At 42.0% G+C, this 17,170-nt stretch overlaps 1 protein-coding gene across 2 annotated transcripts; it reads left to right on the top strand.

Moving 5' to 3' along the window:
- Nucleotides 1-582: 582 nt before the first annotated feature.
- LOC106570256 (serine incorporator 1) lies at nt 583-16,409 on the top strand. Of its 2 annotated transcripts, none has more exons than XM_014142371.2 (10): nt 583-785; nt 2,708-2,869; nt 3,124-3,317; nt 3,782-3,861; nt 4,383-4,520; nt 4,812-4,981; nt 5,575-5,665; nt 5,971-6,112; nt 13,933-14,151; nt 14,416-16,409. In XM_014142371.2, the coding sequence occupies exons 1-10, from the start codon at nt 747-749 to the stop codon at nt 14,552-14,554; spliced, it is 1,374 nt and encodes a 457-aa protein (XP_013997846.1). In that variant the 5' UTR covers nt 583-746; the 3' UTR covers nt 14,555-16,409. The 2 variants fall into 2 exon arrangements, with proteins under 2 accessions (XP_013997846.1, XP_013997847.1); XM_014142372.2 differs by having other exon boundaries at nt 601-785; nt 2,748-2,869.
- Nucleotides 16,410-17,170: the final 761 nt, after the last annotated feature.

Raw genomic sequence — 17,170 nt, 5'->3', positions numbered from 1 at the left:
TATAGGCCTAAAATGGCCACTTTTATCATGTTTTTCTATTTTATTGTCTTTGTTACAATACATGTAAAAAGCATATCAAACATCCTAACTCTCATGATGTTCCTATTTTTGAGAATTGCCAGAACAATCTGAGAAATTGCCCCTGCCTATTCATTTGCCAGCCCAATTACTATAGATAGATTTTTCAGTTGAGTAAGGAATCTGTAAGTAGCTGCTACAGATGACTTCTTAACTACTCTAACAACATAACATCAAGTGTCAAGTGCAAACTGGGGTAAATGGACCGTTTTAATGCTGATGCTTCTCCCTTCTGATGTTGAATAATCAGGGAAAGAGGTGATTTACACATTGACTGTCCAGGATTTATCAACAAGCATGAAGATGATTTATATGTGTATGTCTTCCACTTATTACAGTATACGGTTGTTTTTAATATAAAAATGTAATTCTGAACTTTAAGACTCAGTTAGAATGTGAGCTATTTATATGATTAAATTATTAAACGCATTAGCAACTGATTAGTCCAGAAGTTGTATTGAAGACACCCATGGTCCTATCACCGTAGACGGTGTTGAGTTACCGACGAACAAAAGGGTGTACCTAATTCTCCAGACACGCCTTGTTGCTGCTTGGCTAGCGTTGAAGGAAACTACACATTTTAGTTCACAACGTTTTCAAGTCTAACTTGTTGATGTTTTGGGGTTTTCTACGTTTAATTAGGACTGGGGTATTCGTTCTAAACTGAAATGGGAGCGTGTATGGCATTGTGTTCAATCGCCAGCTGTGTAAGTATAAACATTATTTAACTTCCTATTTGTCATTTTGCTCACTTTGTGAGAGTGTGCAACGACGTTTGTTTTTGGGGCCTTATGTAAACACACACTGTTTTCCCAGTATATTCTAATATGTTATGTTGATCAGAAGTGGTTTTAAATACTTTCGTTTGGTAAACAGACACTTGTTTTGTCGGTCAATTAACATGGTTTTATTTGCTGAAAAAGTCAGCAGTTTCATGTTAGGCTAACTTCCGGTTTCTATACAGTTTCAGTGCGTCACGCTGTCCTCTCCCACCCCAAATCATCTGTGTGACTAAAATGATTGATTTTCATGTTTCATGCCGTGTTGCGGGCGAGTTCAATAATCATGTTTAGTATATTTGATAGTCACTGAACGTTTTCTAAGCCTACTTGAGTAATAGAACTTGAATTTCATCCAATTTTGGGGACCCCCACACCACTAAAATTACCATGCACAGGGTGATAGGCCTATTGACCCTTTCTATTGAAGAGATTATACCACATTCTCACTTCACCATAAAGCCCTGTATCTGATTTACCTACAATGGTTACACCCTCTGAGAAAAAGCTTGTAACTACTGCGCCACTTCATGTCCTATCCTGGTGCATACAGCCTGCATTTGGAAAGAATTCAGACACTTGACATGGTCCACATTTTGTTACGTGACAGCCTTATTCTAAAATCTACACACAATACCCCATAATGACAAAGTGAAAACGGGTTTTTAGACATTTTTGCAAATGTATTCAAAATAAAAAACATACCATATTTACATAATTATTCAGACCCTTTGCTATGAGACTTGAGCTCAGGTGCATCCTATTCCCATTGATCATCCTTGAGATGTTTCTACAACTTGATTGGAGTCCACCTATGATCAATTCAATTGATTGGACATGTTTTGGAAAGGCATACACCAGTCTAAGGTCCCAAAGTTGACAGCTCTGAGACAAGATTGTGTCGAGGCACAGATCTGGGGAAAGGTAACAAAACATTTCTGCAGCAATGAAGGTCCCCAAGAACACAGTGGCCTCCATCATTCTTAAATGTAAGACGTTTGGAACCACCAAGATTCTTCCTTGATGACATGGGGGAAATAATCACATTTTCTGAATGCACTGTAACTTGCAATCATTTAATGACGGCTGGCTGACCCTTCCCAGCTACCACATCATAGGCTGTGCTCAACTAAACAATGCTTCACCCATCTCTGGGCTGATCCAGCCTATGCCTCAATAGTTCACACAGCATCTCTTGACTTGACAGTCTTCATGAATCATCACAGAGCAGAGAGAAGCCTCCCAAGGAGCATTATCCTTCTGTGACCTCATACAACACATACACACCACTGGGGTCTTCCTCAATTCATCTGTCCTGATTGCTCCCATCCTCTCCACGCTTCTTCTTAAAACACATTGGAAAAGGACCTTGGATCTCCACCAATATGTTATGAGGGAAGACAAGGATTCGTGGAAAGATATTTCTTGAGAAAGAGCACGCATCAGACAGGGGCTGTGTTAGTGTTCATTGCTGTACTGTAATTGTATGAGTGGCAGCCTCTGTCATTGTCACTGGCAGGATTACCTTCAATACAATTAACAGTTGTCCGGGCTCATTTGGATGGGAAATGCAATGGTTGCCATGACAACAAAAAAAAGTTCATCAAATTTTATGTCACTTTACAGTGAAACTCTTGCTTAAGAGCCTTTCCCAACGATGCAGAGTTTAATATAAAATAGTAACCTACACGAGGAAGAAAATAAATAAGAATGGAGCTGTATAAAGGGAATAACAGGCAGTGGCGCACAGTAGATTTGTTGCAAACACACAAACCATGCATGTATTTGCCAGATTATGCCATCTCTCTCTGGCACACCAAAAATGTGACTTGTGCGTGCAATCTATCTAGGCATCATGTCTGTGTGGCTCCGCTCCCTGTCTGCTGTCAGGATGCTGTCCCTCCACCTACAACTCCACTGTGTCCCGGCTGGCCTTCTCCTTCCTGCTGCTGCTGGGGTCCCTGGTCTCTGTCATCATGATCCTACCTGGCATGGAGGCTCAGCTCAAGAAGGTAACACCACATAACACAACCCTGGTCTTGGTTGCTTGATGAGGAGCCTTGCCTGAAACCTACACATGTGTTAGCTCCCTGAACTAGTGCCAAGGTTTTAGCTCAGTGGGCTAACACAGACTTGTGGCTTGCAGGAGACTCTGGTTCGAACCCAAGCTGGTGTAGAAGGCCCTGTGGTTGACAACGTTTTGACCTGTGTTAGTTACGTAGCTTGTTGGTTCAATTCTTACTATGTTTCTTCACTGATCTATCAGATACCAGGGTTCTGTGTTGGTGGAACCTCCATAACCATACCAGGCATTGAAAACAAGGTGAACTGTGATGTCATCGTGGGCTACAAGTCTGTGTACCGCATGTGTTTTGCCATGGCCTGCTTCTTCTTCCTGTTCTCCATCATCATGATCCGTGTTCGCAGCAGCAAGGACCCCCGAGCCTCAATACAGAACGGGTATGTAGCGGACTTTTATAGTAATGGATAACGATCTTTGGGATTACATTGCCCTCTGCTGGCCAGACCAGGGCAGTGAAGCGAAGCATCCCCCCCACACCCTTATTTGTTTACATACCAGTATAAAATATTGCATTCTCGTTTGTATCATGGCAAGGAAACAAAACACAAAGTGGATTTAACTTTAGGAAAAAAACACAAATGTTGGAAACAAAATTGTGGTGTCATCCAGAGTCACATTTGTTTATTTTCCAAGCTATAGCACAAAATGTTTTACATGCAACAGGAGCAAATAGGTTGGTCTGCTAAATTCATTTTTTAGCCATGGAAAAAACATTGTGATATTGCCCTATAAAATATGACTTTTTTTAGTTTTTTGTTGTTATTAATGGCTCACAGACACAGGACTTGTTTTTTGTATGAAGTGATGTATTGAATGAATGCCTGTGGCTTTGTCCTCTCAGATTCTGGTTCTTCAAGTTCCTTATACTGGTGGGGATAACTGTAGGAGCCTTCTTCATTCCAGATGGGACATTCAACACAGGTATACTCTATTATATTACTTCAATGTTAAATAGCTTCCTCTAAACACTAACCAGCGTCAATTTTAACAAAAATATTGGTGGGGAAAATGTAGAAAGCACTGAACGAGGCTGGAACAGTTGCAGTTTGGGGCTGCCTGACTCAATGAAAATGTACCAATACAATGGGAAAGCGACCACATATACTTTATTAGATCAAGCAATTTTTTTTAAATACAATTAAAATAGCACAAAATGTTATTGGCAGTGGCGTTGCGTCACTTGGGCCGGGCCCACCAATATCCAGGAGATTTGCATGCAATTCTGTTATTTCATGTCACAATAATATCATATCAGTTAGCAAACAATTTAGTTTGCTAACTGATATGATATTATTGTGACATGAAATAACAGAATTGCATGCAAATCTCCTGGATATTGGTGGGCCCGGCCCAAGTGACGCAACGCCACTGCCAATAACGTGTAGTCAATTAATCACCCATTGCATATTTTGTCTTTTAACAACTCACCGTGTGTGTTCCAGTGTGGTTCTACTTTGGCGTAGTGGGTTCCTTCATCTTCATCATCATCCAACTGATCCTGCTGGTGGATTTTTCTCACACCTGGAACCAGTCCTGGCTGGAGAATGCTGAGGAGGGAAACAGCAAGTGCTGGTTTGCAGGTACTGATCGTTAATACAGTCTGCTAATTTTAAATTGGTGTTGTCTACCTCCATTTTAAATTCACATTTTGTCAATGTTTTCTCCAGGTTTGGGGTCAGTTCTATTTTTTTATTCAGTCAGTTCAGTAAGTAAACTGACATTTCCCTGAGAAAGTTCCTGACAAAAATGGCTATTTCAGTTTAATTCCTGAATTGAAGTGAAATTGACCCTGACCCTGGTTTTCTAGTGCAAATGAAAAATAATTTCATAACATTATAATGTGATCTATTCTTATGTTTCCCCTCCCACAGCTCTCCTGTCATTCACGGTGCTACACTATGCCCTGGCCTTCTCTGCTGTGGTGTTGTTCTATGTCTACTACACCACGGGAGATGACTGCACTGAACACAAGATCTTCATCAGCCTTAATTTAATCTTTTGCATCATCATCTCCATTGTTGCAGTCCTGCCCAAAGTTCAGGTGAGGTTTCAGTCTCGAAAGATCGAAACATGCACACTGAAAGTTCCCACAGTTTTATCGAGTACAATGTTTCTTTGAGGAACAAGACTGAAACAGCCTGCACTCTTTGAAATGCATACACATACTGAAGTTCATTCTGGAGTGTAAATATTAGCAATGTTTGCAATTAGCAAAGATCATCAAAATGTTAACTACAATATCTGAGTTATAGATCTGTTTTTCTCATTGAAAGCACGTTTAAGTGGTAGATCTGTTCTATCTGCACTATTTCTATGCTTAAGTTTCGTTTTTGTCTTTTACTTTCGATTTTGTACACCAGTTTCAAACAGCTGAAAATACAATATTTTTGGTCATGGAAATTATATTTCACAGCTGTAGTGATACAAGGATTCTCTACACAATGACTGCTTGTATTGTCACACAGAAATTAGGCGAACTGTTTGAATTTTAGCAACCAGGAAATGGCGGCGCAATTTCTGCATATTGCACCTGTGAACAATTTGTTCATGTGAATGTTGTTGAACAGCGTTAGACTAATGTGTGGTGTGTCTGTCCTTGTTTATTTACTTATTTATGTATTTATTTTCCCCCAGGAGGCCCAGCCTAGCTCAGGCCTGCTCCAGGCCTCCCTCATCTCCCTCTACACAATGTATGTCACATGGTCTGCCATGACCAACAACCCCAGTAAGTTTCATCACGACCCCACTGATGACCCTGTTCAGAATCATGGTTCACAATGCTCGTAACCCTGACTCACATGGCTGCATACTGACTCATGGACTTCACTTAATGGGAAGTCTGCAACAAAGACTACGTGAAGAAGCATATTTTACCTGAAAGATCAGTTTGGGTCAGCGATCACTTCATCCAACATGAAATGAGTTGCAGCCAAAAATCACGAGAAATAGAAAAATAGATGTGACTCTCTCGGTTAAAAGCATAACATTTTGGCCTTCATCGGTATGGCAGTATTATCTTTCTTCCTACAGACCGTAAGTGTAACCCCAGCCTGCTGAGTCTGGTCAACAACACCCCCAGCCCTACACCTGCCCCAGGACAAGCGGTCCAGTGGTGGGATGCACAGGGCATCATAGGACTGGTCATCTTCTTCTTCTGCACTCTGTATGCCAGGTATGACATCACAACCTAGAGTAAGGATCTCCAGTTCTCTCCCACAGGCAGTGGTGGAAAAGGTAACCAAAAGCCATACTTGAGTAAAAGTAAAGATACCATACTGGAAAATGACTCATTAGAAGAAAAGTCACTCATTAGACTATTACTTGAGTAAAAGTCTTGAAGTACATTTTAATATCGGCTACTTTAAGTATGAAACGTAAGAGCCGTAAATCCGAAAAGCAGAACAGACAGATCTTTTATTTGGTTTGAGCTTTTCTGAAAGGTAAGTCTTACGGGTGCAAAAAGTGCTCAGATAACACTTAAAAATACATCTTACAGACAAAATATAGCCACTAAACATAAGCAGTTACAATCAGTCGCTTTGCTTGAGGAAAAAAAAGTATAGAACCCTATACATTGTGTTAAGGTAACTCATCAAAAGTACATGTACAGATCTGCACACAGCCTCACTGTAGGAATATGAGGACACCACCACTGATGGAACTGTATTAGAAATCAGTGTGTCAGGTCATACCTTTAACATGGACACCTATAACTTGTGAATTTTAAATGTGACTTAACGAAACGCATAAGGCATCCCTTTCCTTGGGCTTGCTAGCATTAAGGTGTTATTACTTGAAGTTGAAGAATTTGCTGTTCATCTTCAGTAAAAGATGGTTTTCAAAGTTTCTGGAAACCAGCCCTGTTCTCCTGGGGCTGAAAACAAGTCCTGCAATGCTGAACAGCCTTTCACAGGCAGCTGAGGCAGGTAAGGGTGTGTTCAACATCAGACAGCTTACAGACTGCTGGGAAGGACTTGAGCAACTCCCAATGATTAGCTGAACAGGCCAGGTATCTGTCCAGCTGTTTGGAGCTTTATTGTGCTTGAGATGCCTTCATGGCAGAGAAGTCCTTCTGTTGAACTGGTGCCATCACCTAGCTGCATGGTTCTTCCATGTGGTCCTTGATGTAGTACATTCCTGAAATACAAGGAAGATGACAATAGAAATCATGCAGTTATGTTTTTTGTGAGCCTACATTAATCCATCCCCCATCTATATAAATCAAGCAACAAGGCTAAGTAGGCTACCCATTGGACTGAACTACAAAGTCAGGATTGTAGTTTAAATGGCTGCTTCTCAAATCTATGAAGTGTCAAAATGTACACTACAAAAGTTGTTTATGAATAAAATATTGTTAATTAACCACATTTTTGTCTTATCCATTCTGATGGTGGCGTCATCCTTCTTCCAAGTTGTTGTGAATTTGGGGAAAAGGATTGCAGCTGCGATCAGCTCAGGGTCTTGAAACGTGGCTGACGTACTTCTTCAGTCCCAGCTTTAGCGCATCCACTAGAGGCTTATAGTACTTCAGGGACAACCTTGATTCGGTCAAGTTTTGTGATCAGCAAGTTGATAGCTGGAAGTAGCCACCCCACCTGGACATTGGTTTCAGCCTGCAGGATGTTGATGGCCTTTGCCACCATGAGCCCAGGGGCAGCATACTCTGTGAGAAAGGCGAGTTCAGCTGGATTGAACCTGCGGAAGAAAAACAATAAAATGCTACTAATGTTTCCTAACCTACAAAGGGGACCACTAACCATTTTGCCTGATTTAACAACCGTAATCAATGGCTGGATGAGTAGTTGACTAAATGATAGTGTATGGCTACAATATGTGAAACGGTTATTAGTCCCCAAGCAAAGGGTCAGGAAACACTGCAACATATTTATGATATTCAAGACCTTACATTTATAAAATACAATCCTTACTTACATTGGAACCTTGAAGTCTGTGCAGAGAACTGACGGCCGCCTCTCCTTTGATCCTCGGGAGTCTTTCTACAACCATGAACCAGGAGTTCCACCTTGTAGCATTCGGGCGTAGCAGCTGGAGGTCGCAATTATCTTCAGTGGTTTCGGCTGCAAGTGTAGATCTCCTGCATTTGTTCTAAAGTGTGTGGCACTTGCCAAATGTTGAACAGAAGACTTTATTTTTTAAGCCTCACTGGATGTTGCTTTCAGGGCATTGCCTGTAGAGCCTTAGTTGAGTAGGTGGCAAGCACAACACTGGTGCTTCAGCAGCTGGTGCTTTCAACCATCTTCATTCAGGATCGTTGCCACATCAAACTTCACTTCAATCTCCTCTTGTTCCTCTTCACCATTGTCCTGGCTAGCTGCCTCACCACCACCCACTGCTTCGACTGCCTCGTTGTTTTCACCTTCTCCAAAAACTTGGAAAGCTTTGAATAAGGTAGTCATTGTGAGAACAGACAATCTTACTCCGGATTTCGAACTCAGAATGGATGTCATTTAGGGTGCCTGCCAACACATCAAAGGTGTGCGATCCTCTCAACTGTTTACAGGCCGGGGCTGCAGAGCATCTGAGACTCAGGGTCTATCAGCAGTCGGTGGTGGCGGCGACGTGGTCAACTCCTCATGGCCTCAGTCACCTTCATTTCCTTGGATGCTTCATTAATGCTGGAGCGCAGTGTGGGCCTTGACCTTATCGTTGAGTTAGGCTGCAGATCCTGCAAACGGAATGGTTCTTGTTCTACTACAGCGAATGGTTGGAGCCCTTGGACCATATACTTCACCACAGCTTTGTCGATGGATTTGAGATGCTGCCTTCAGTAATGTGCTCTGCTTGATGGTGGAGGGAGTGTCAGAGGCATGTTCTCTTCAGTGTGTTTGCTGTCAGTTCCTAAGATGGTGTACATGCTTTCTCTGTAATAATAATAAAATAATAATAATAATAATAGGAAAAGACAGTTAACTAGGTAACTACCATCACCAAATACTTAAGGTATAGGATCCTAATTTTAACGCTATAAACAACATTTAGTTAACTGAGTTTGACATATGAATATTACAATGTTCATTGATCTAGCTAATGTAAGTCTACAGTAATTAGCTAGGTGAGAAGAACAACTGTATAAACTAACACAAGGAATAACATTTCTAGCTAAACTAGTGGGTGTTGGCAAACATTTGGAAACCTAACGTTAGCTAGCTTGACCAGGAGTGTTTTAGAGAAACGGGTATTTGGCTTGACTAACGTCACAGGCTGACCACACCGCTCGCGCCGCGTGCTCGAGCGTTGCAAAATAAATGTACAAATCTATGTTATTCAATTATTGCACCCACACTGCTCGCGCGCGCCAATGAGCGTCTGCGTTGCCAAGGGCTAAAATAGAAATCAGTTCTATTTCTGACGCACATCGCGCTGCAAGTCCTGCCTCTCCCATCTCCGCATTGGTTTATAGAAAAAGGTACCCACGTGCCATCTTCTCATTGGTTATACCCACGTGGGTGACTGAAAGACGAATGAGGTCGGTGGCGGTAATGCACCTAATTTATGAAAGTTGCCAATCGCAATATAAAGTCGAGAATTAAGGGCCTGGAAGGAAGACGGATGACTAGAAACGATTCGGTTGCCGGTTTTATGTGGATTAATTGGCAGAGTAGAGGACCTTGTGCATTTCAGGTAAAATAACAAATTAGCTAGCAACAGCAAGCTAGCTAAATAGGACAAATTAACTAGCAAGTGCAAGCTAACTAGCTAGATTGCCATAAATGTTTAATGCTTTTCGAACTGTCCCCAAATTAATATAATTGGTTCAGAGTTTGTTTTGATATTTAAACCTGCGTGTCGTGATCACCTTTGGTGTGGGGGGACCAAATTAATGTATGATGGCGCACGCGCGCAGCCGGTTTGGGTTCCATGTTAGCTGACGGAAATGTGACCCGATTCGGACTAGCGTAGCACCCCGTATTTTTAACATTGTTTAAGAAACATTACCAACAGTTATCTTGTGATCAAGCCATCAATGTTTTGTGATTATTGGTGTTGTAAAAATGTTAGCTAAGGGGTTAGCAATTAGCATGTTTGACATTTCAGTGGAAATACAACCATCAGCTTTTTGATACCAACATTAGCAAATCCGTTAGCTGTATGTCAGAGGTAAAACGTTCTATATTAAATGTGTGGTATGTCGCGCAGTTGAATTTTGCGATATACAGCGTGTCCAACAAAATGTGTATACATATTACTTTTTTGAAAACTCAACTTACATAAATTGCAATAAAATCTAGAAGGGTGTCTTTAGTCATAAAACGTAATGTTATTTTCCAGTCCATTTAAACGTTGCGCTCAAGTTTACTTAGTCCTCCAATCGCTAGTGTGTCCAAAGTTGTGGGCTGTCTGACGTTGGGCGGGGGGGGGTGAATTGGCTATGTCAGTTCGATTGCGTTAACAAAGCTCCCCAAATCTGGGCACATTTTTAGCCAGCTAAAGTAGGTAGTTAAACTATTTAGGTATAGGATTAGCTAGCATCAACTAACACTGCTTGTTGCATTAGCAAATATGGGCTAGTTAGTTAGTTTAGCTAATGGTGGCGAGTTCTTTGACGCTAGTATTTCCTGAACTTTTGGTAAACATAACAGACATTTCCTCCAATGGAATAAAGGATTCGTCCTGAGAAAATAAAACATTTTAGATACAGCCAAGGGTGTTCGTCCTCACGGAACCGAAACCGGCTGCGCGCGTGCATAAATATACACTGCTCAAAAAAATAAAGGGAACACTAAAATAACACATCCTAGATCTGAATGAATGAAATAATCTCATTAACCTCTTACATCTAGATGTTCCGCTAGCGGAACACCGCTCCAATATCCAATGATGGGGCGTGGCGCGAATTACAAACACGTTAGAAATCCAAAAACTTAAATTTTTCAAACATATGACTATTTTACACCATTTTAAAGACAAGACTCTCCTTTATCTAACCACATTGTCCGATTTCAAAAAGGCTTTACAACGAAAGCAAAACATTAGATTATGTCAGGAGAGTACCCAGCCAGAAGTAATCACACCCATTTTTCAAGCTAACATATGTCACTAAAACCACAGCTAAATGCAGCACTAACCTTTGATGATCTTCATCAGATGACACTCCTAGGACATTATGTTATACAATACATGCATGTTTTCTTCAATCAAGTTCATATTTATATCAAAAACCAGCTTTTTACATTAGCATGTGACGTTCAGAACTAGCATACCCACCGCTAACTTCCGGTGAATTTACTACATTACTCACGATAAACGTTCACAAAAAACATAACTTATTTTAAGAATTATAGATACAGAACTCCTTTATGCAATCGCGGTGTCAGATTTTAAAATAGCTTTTCGGTGAAAGCACATTTTGCAATATTCTGAGTAGATAGCCCGGCCATCATGGCTAGCTATTTTGACACCCACCAAGTTTGGCAGTCACCAAACTCAGATTTACTATAAGAAAAATTGGATTACCTTTGCTGTTCTTCGTCAGAATGCACTCCCAGGACTTCTAGTTTACACCCAATGTTGTTTTGGTTCCAAATAATCCATAGTTATATCCAAATAACGGCGTTTTGTTCTTGCGTTCAAGACGCTATCCGAAGGGTGACGCGCCGGCACGTATCGTGACAAAAAAATTACAAATATTCCATTACCGTACTTCGAAGCATGTCAAACGCTGTTTAAAATCAATTTTTATGCGATTCCTCGTAAAATAGCGATAATATTCCGACCGGGCGACGTTGTTTTCGTTCAGACTGAAAATGTAAAATGGACTCTTCACGTGCACGCGCACACCCGTTTCATTGTTCTCAGATCAACCACTATCCAACTGCGCTACTGTTTTTCAGCCAGGGACTGCAGAGTCATCATTCCCCGTTCTGGCGCCTTCTGAGAGCCTATGGGAGCCTTAGAAAATGTCACGTTACAGCAGAGATCCTCTATTTTCCATAAAGAGGCTATAGAAGGCCAAGAAATGGTCAGAGGGCACTTCCTGTATGCAATCTTCTCAGGTTTTGGCCTGCCATATGAGTTCTGTTATACTCAGACACCATTCAAACGGTTTTAGAAACTTTAGGGTGTTTTCTATCCAAATCAAACAATTATATGCATATTCTAGTTTCTGGGCAGGAGTAATAACCAGATTAAATCGGGTACGTTTTTTTATCCGGCCGTGAAAATACTGCCCCCTATCCTAAACAGGTTAAATACTTTTTTCTTTACATAGTTGAATGTGCTGACAACAAAATCACACAAAAATAATCAATGGAAATCCAATTTATCAACCCATGGAGGTCTGGATTTGGAGTCGCACTCAAAATTTTAAGTGGAAAACCACACTACAAGCTGATCCAACTTTGATGTAATGTCCTTAAAACAAGTCAAAATGAGGCTCAGTAGTGTGTGTGTGTGGCCTCTGTGCCTGTATGATCTCCCTACAACGCCTGGGCATGCTCCTGATGAGGTGGCGGATGGTCTCCTGAGGGATCTCCTCCCAGACCTGGACTAAAGCATCCGCCAACTCCTGGACAGTCTGTGGTGAAACGTGGCGTTGGTGGATGGAGTGAGACATGATGTCCCAGATGTGCTCAATTGGATTCAGGTCTGGGGAACGGGCGGGCCAGTCCATAGCATCAATGCCTTCCTCTTGCAGGAACTGCTGACACACTCCAGCCACATGAGGTCTAGCATTGTCTTGCATTAGGAGGAACCCAGGGCCAACCGCACCAGCATATGGTCTCACAAGGGGTCTGAGGATCTCATCTCGGTACCTAATGGCAGTCAGGCTACCTCTGGCGAGCACATGGAGGGCTGTGCGGCCCCTCCCAACGAAATGCCACACCATGACTGACCCACCGCCAAACCGGTCATGCTGGAGGATGTTGCAGGCAGCAGAACGTTCTCCACGGCGTCTCCAGACTCTGTCACGTGCTCAGTGTGAACCTGCTTTCATCTGTGAAGAGCACAGGGCGCCAGTGGCGAATTTGCCAATCTTGGTGTTCTCTGGCAAATGCCAAACGTCCTGCACGGTGTTGGGCTGTAAGCACAACCCCCATCTGTGGACGTCGGGCCCTCATACCACCCTCATGGAGTCTGTTTCTGACCGTTTGAGCAGACACATGCACATTTGTGGCCTGCTGGAGGTCATTTTGCAGGGCTCTGGCAGTGCTTCTCCTACTCCTCCTTGCACAAAGGCAGAGGTAGCGGTCCTGCTGCTGGGTTGTTGCCCTCCTACGGCCTCCTCCACGTCTCCTGATGTACTGGCCTGTCTCCTGGTAGCGCCTCCATGCTCTGGACACTACGCTGACAGACACAGCAAACCTTCTTGCCACAGCTCACATTGATGTGCCATCCTGGATGAGCTGCACTACCTGAGCCACTTGTGTGGGTTGTAGACTCCGTCTCATGCTACCACTAGAGTAAAAGCACCGCCAGCATTCAAAAGGGACCAAAACATCAGCCAGGAAGCATAGGAACTGAGAAGTGGTCTTTGGTCCCCACCTGCAGAACCACTCCTTTATTGGGGGTGTCTTGCTAATTGCCTATAATTTCCACCTGTTGTCTATTCCATTTGCACAACAGCATGTGAAATGTATTGTCAATCAGTGTTGCTTCCTAAGTGGACAGTTTGATTTCACAGAAGTGTGATTTGACTTGGAGTTACATTGTGGTGTTTAAGTGTTCCCTTCATTTTTTTGAGCAGTGTATAAATTGTAAAGTACAGATACCCTAAACTACTTAAGTACAGTAACAAAGTAGAAATACTTTGTTACTTTACAGGACTGGACCAGGTACTCTTTGTAGCAGCCCAGACCAGAGACACCTGATCGAAGTACTGTGCTTGATTAAGCCTGTGGATCCTCAGGACTGGATTTGAGAAACACTGGTTCAGAGCTCTTTCAAATAAAATCCAGACCCTTCAAACCTGTCCACATCACTTACCTTTTTTTCCTGACGGGTTTCCTGCTCTTTCCCTCTCCTCGCCTGCAGTATCCGTTCATCCAACAACACCCAGGTAAACAGGCTGATGCAGACAGAGGAGGACCAGGGTCTGGCTGCAGACGACCATGAGGCGGCCACAGGGGAGGACGGGGTCAGACGGGCTGTGGACAATGAGGAAGATGCGGTCACCTACTCTTACTCCTTCTTCCATTTCAGCCTGTGCCTGGCCTCCCTATACATCATGATGACACTCACCAACTGGTACCAGTAAGTAGCTCTGTTTTTCTTTGGTTATATGTGATGGGATAGAGGAATAGGAATGTGTACAGGTATAACTGAGGTGATTCACGTTGTTTAAGACCTGAATACATGCGTCAGCTCCCCAATTTAATGCCAGGGCTTTAGGTCAGCAGGCTAACAGTCTTGTGGTACTCAGACAACCCGATTTAAAATAAAAATATAAACACAACACATCGTCTATGTGTTTTTGAGATGGTAAATAAAATGTGATTGATCCTGATTCCTCCCCAGACCTGACGCAGACTACCAGGCCATGCAGAGCAGTATGCCAGCAGTGTGGGTGAAGATTAGCTCTAGCTGGATAGGCTTGGCTCTCTACCTCTGGACCTTGGTAGCTCCTCTCATCCTCTCTAACCGAGACTTCAACTAAAGGCCTACACATTCCATCCAGGGCTGTCCCAAATGGTACCTTAATTCCTAAGTAGGAATAGGGTGGGTGTCTTTTCAGATTTGCTTTACTGTTTGGCATGTTTTGAGTCACACTACTGGGTAAAAACATTTTCATTGTGCTGCTTGAAGAAGGGGACCACTGTCTTTTTTTTTTTTTTTAATGTCCAGGCTTGTCTCATTGACTAGACGTAACATATTAAACGAGAATCTGGGACACTCAAATGAGTATATGCAACATTTGGTATGATCACATAAAACCGGTATTTAAGGCAAAAACGAAAGGAGGGTGGTTGGCTGGGTGGGTGAATCATCACAGACAATTTTCGCTAATTGGCAACTTTGCGACTACTTAATACTTTTTAGCTACTTTGCAAGTACTTAGCATGCTAGCTACCTTTAACCTTATTCCTTAAGCGTCTAGATAGCCATACCAAGGATCATTTAGCAACTTGATTTAGAATTTTAGGACCCCTTTCGGTATACATAAAATAATGATATCAAGCTTTAATTATTTGAATCAGGTGTGTAGTGCTTGGGCAAAAACCAAAACGTGCACCCCTTGGGATCCCGAGGACCGAGTTTGGGGAAACCCTGGTGTAGAGAATCAATGTAACATCTAAACCGCTGTGAAATATACTTTTTTTCCATAACAAAATATATTGTATTTTCAGCTGTTTTGAAGATGGTGTATAAAACCGAAAGTAACACACACAAATTAAACTTCAGAATGGGAAACATAGAAATGGCACACACAGAAGTGTGGTATAGATCTGTCACTTTTCTATGTGAATTTGGCCGGGTAGCCCAAAAAGTTACACATTGCATACTTCCATAAATGTTTTTACTGGTACCGAGCTACCTTCAGACAAGGCTTGTGGGCATCCTAGAGCAAAACAACCGACGTGTTCGGGAGAGTCACTTCTTCATCGAGGGGTCATATTAGTGTGTAGCCCAAACTGTTCAGATGCTACAGACTGAAGTTGGCAGATCGTCAGTACCGACTTCAGACGAGTCCCGTGGGGATTGTGTTAATGAGTCATCTTTCTGTGGTGGTCATATTAGTTTCTAGGCCGACCCGTTCGGACGCTACAGACTTATTTTTTTCCCATGGATGTGTCATGGTCTGGCAAACACCTCTAGCTTGGCAACCTTCCACCACAAATGCAGAAGGCTGCCATTGGTGTGTGGTGGATTGAGACTTAGCCTACGCAAAAATAAAACAGCTTTCTTTAACAGACAGCTTTGGTGGGGTTTTTTGTTGAAATTATTATGCTAACTAGATTTCCGCGGGGGTGAAGATGTCTACTGTAGGGGGTAACCGTTAACTAGGTGGCTAACATTAGTCACAAATTGGAATTTGTAACCTTGCATATTCGTAACATATTGTACACATTACAATTGGTAACATATACACAAATTGAAATATATATATATATATACAAATTGAAATTCATAACATCATACGAAATAGATGATTGACATACACAAATGAATACCTACCATACCAAACATCATACTAATTTGTTTTCCGTTTACTATTTTAAGTCTACCTATGAGTCCAGGTTGTTGTTAGTCATACTTGAGGTTGGTTTTATCATTCTGTTTTTTATATACATATAAAAATAATGAGGTTGGTTTGATGCTTTAATAATATTTCTTAACATATCTGGTCAGCGAATCTACTAAAATGTAAAAGTGCCTTTTAAACCTATAGATTTCCTACACTAACTAGCTTTTATATTCAAATGTGTATATGTTTTGTCATACCTTAACAGATTTGTATCTATAATGCCTCTCCTTATTATAATGAAATGTAATAAATCTGATCTCTGAAATGTCTTCGTGTTCTATTTTAAGTGTTCATGGTGTCCTGTAGGTTGGACTGTTGGCCCTCAAATTACTCTATATTTCTGCGAGATTCTCTTTGAGATGATTAGTTCAATGTACCTCTTTTCATATAAGTAGAAAGTGCCCTTAGTGCTTCTTTTGAGACATATTTAAGAATTGTGTCTCTGCCATTTCCCATGTAATGGCTGCAGCAATCAAGTGCTTTACTCTGTTCAACACTACTCCTACTTCATTCCGTCAGTGGGACATTCCAAAACAGAAGTAAAGGAAACAGACCAAAGACGTCATCACATGATGTCATCAGTCTAAGCCAACAGGGATTCCAGAACCTCCCATAGCCTCTGGCTTCATTCCATCACCCTGATCACCTGACCACAATCACGCTCGAACAGGATTATTCTTATTTCCTTGTGACGCAGGATTTCTCTCTCGAAGGAGGGAGAGTTCCCATCACAAGATCGGCATGAGGGGGTTTTACACAAGCCCAACGGTGTATTTATTGAGGACCAAATGGGTTTGGCTGGGGAGGAGGAGCACAGCGAGATGGGTCTGTAGCCAGTCCTTGAATCAAATCACTGCCGTCAGACCGATTTTGAGTGTTAGTTTACGCATAGCAGAATAAACACTGACACACACTGAAGTACAGACAGTGGAAAATAGTGCCATGCCATATTCATTTCAGCTGACTGCTTTATGGTGGTCTGTTAGTTTGGGCTTATGTGCACATGCTTTCATTTAATCACTGAGA

Source organism: Salmo salar, chromosome ssa14 (genome assembly GCF_905237065.1).
Source record: "Salmo salar chromosome ssa14, Ssal_v3.1, whole genome shotgun sequence".
Taxonomy (NCBI): domain Eukaryota; kingdom Metazoa; phylum Chordata; class Actinopteri; order Salmoniformes; family Salmonidae; genus Salmo; species Salmo salar.
The sequence above is the reverse complement of the archived record's forward strand: the minus strand, read 5'-3'. Positions and strand labels throughout refer to the sequence as shown.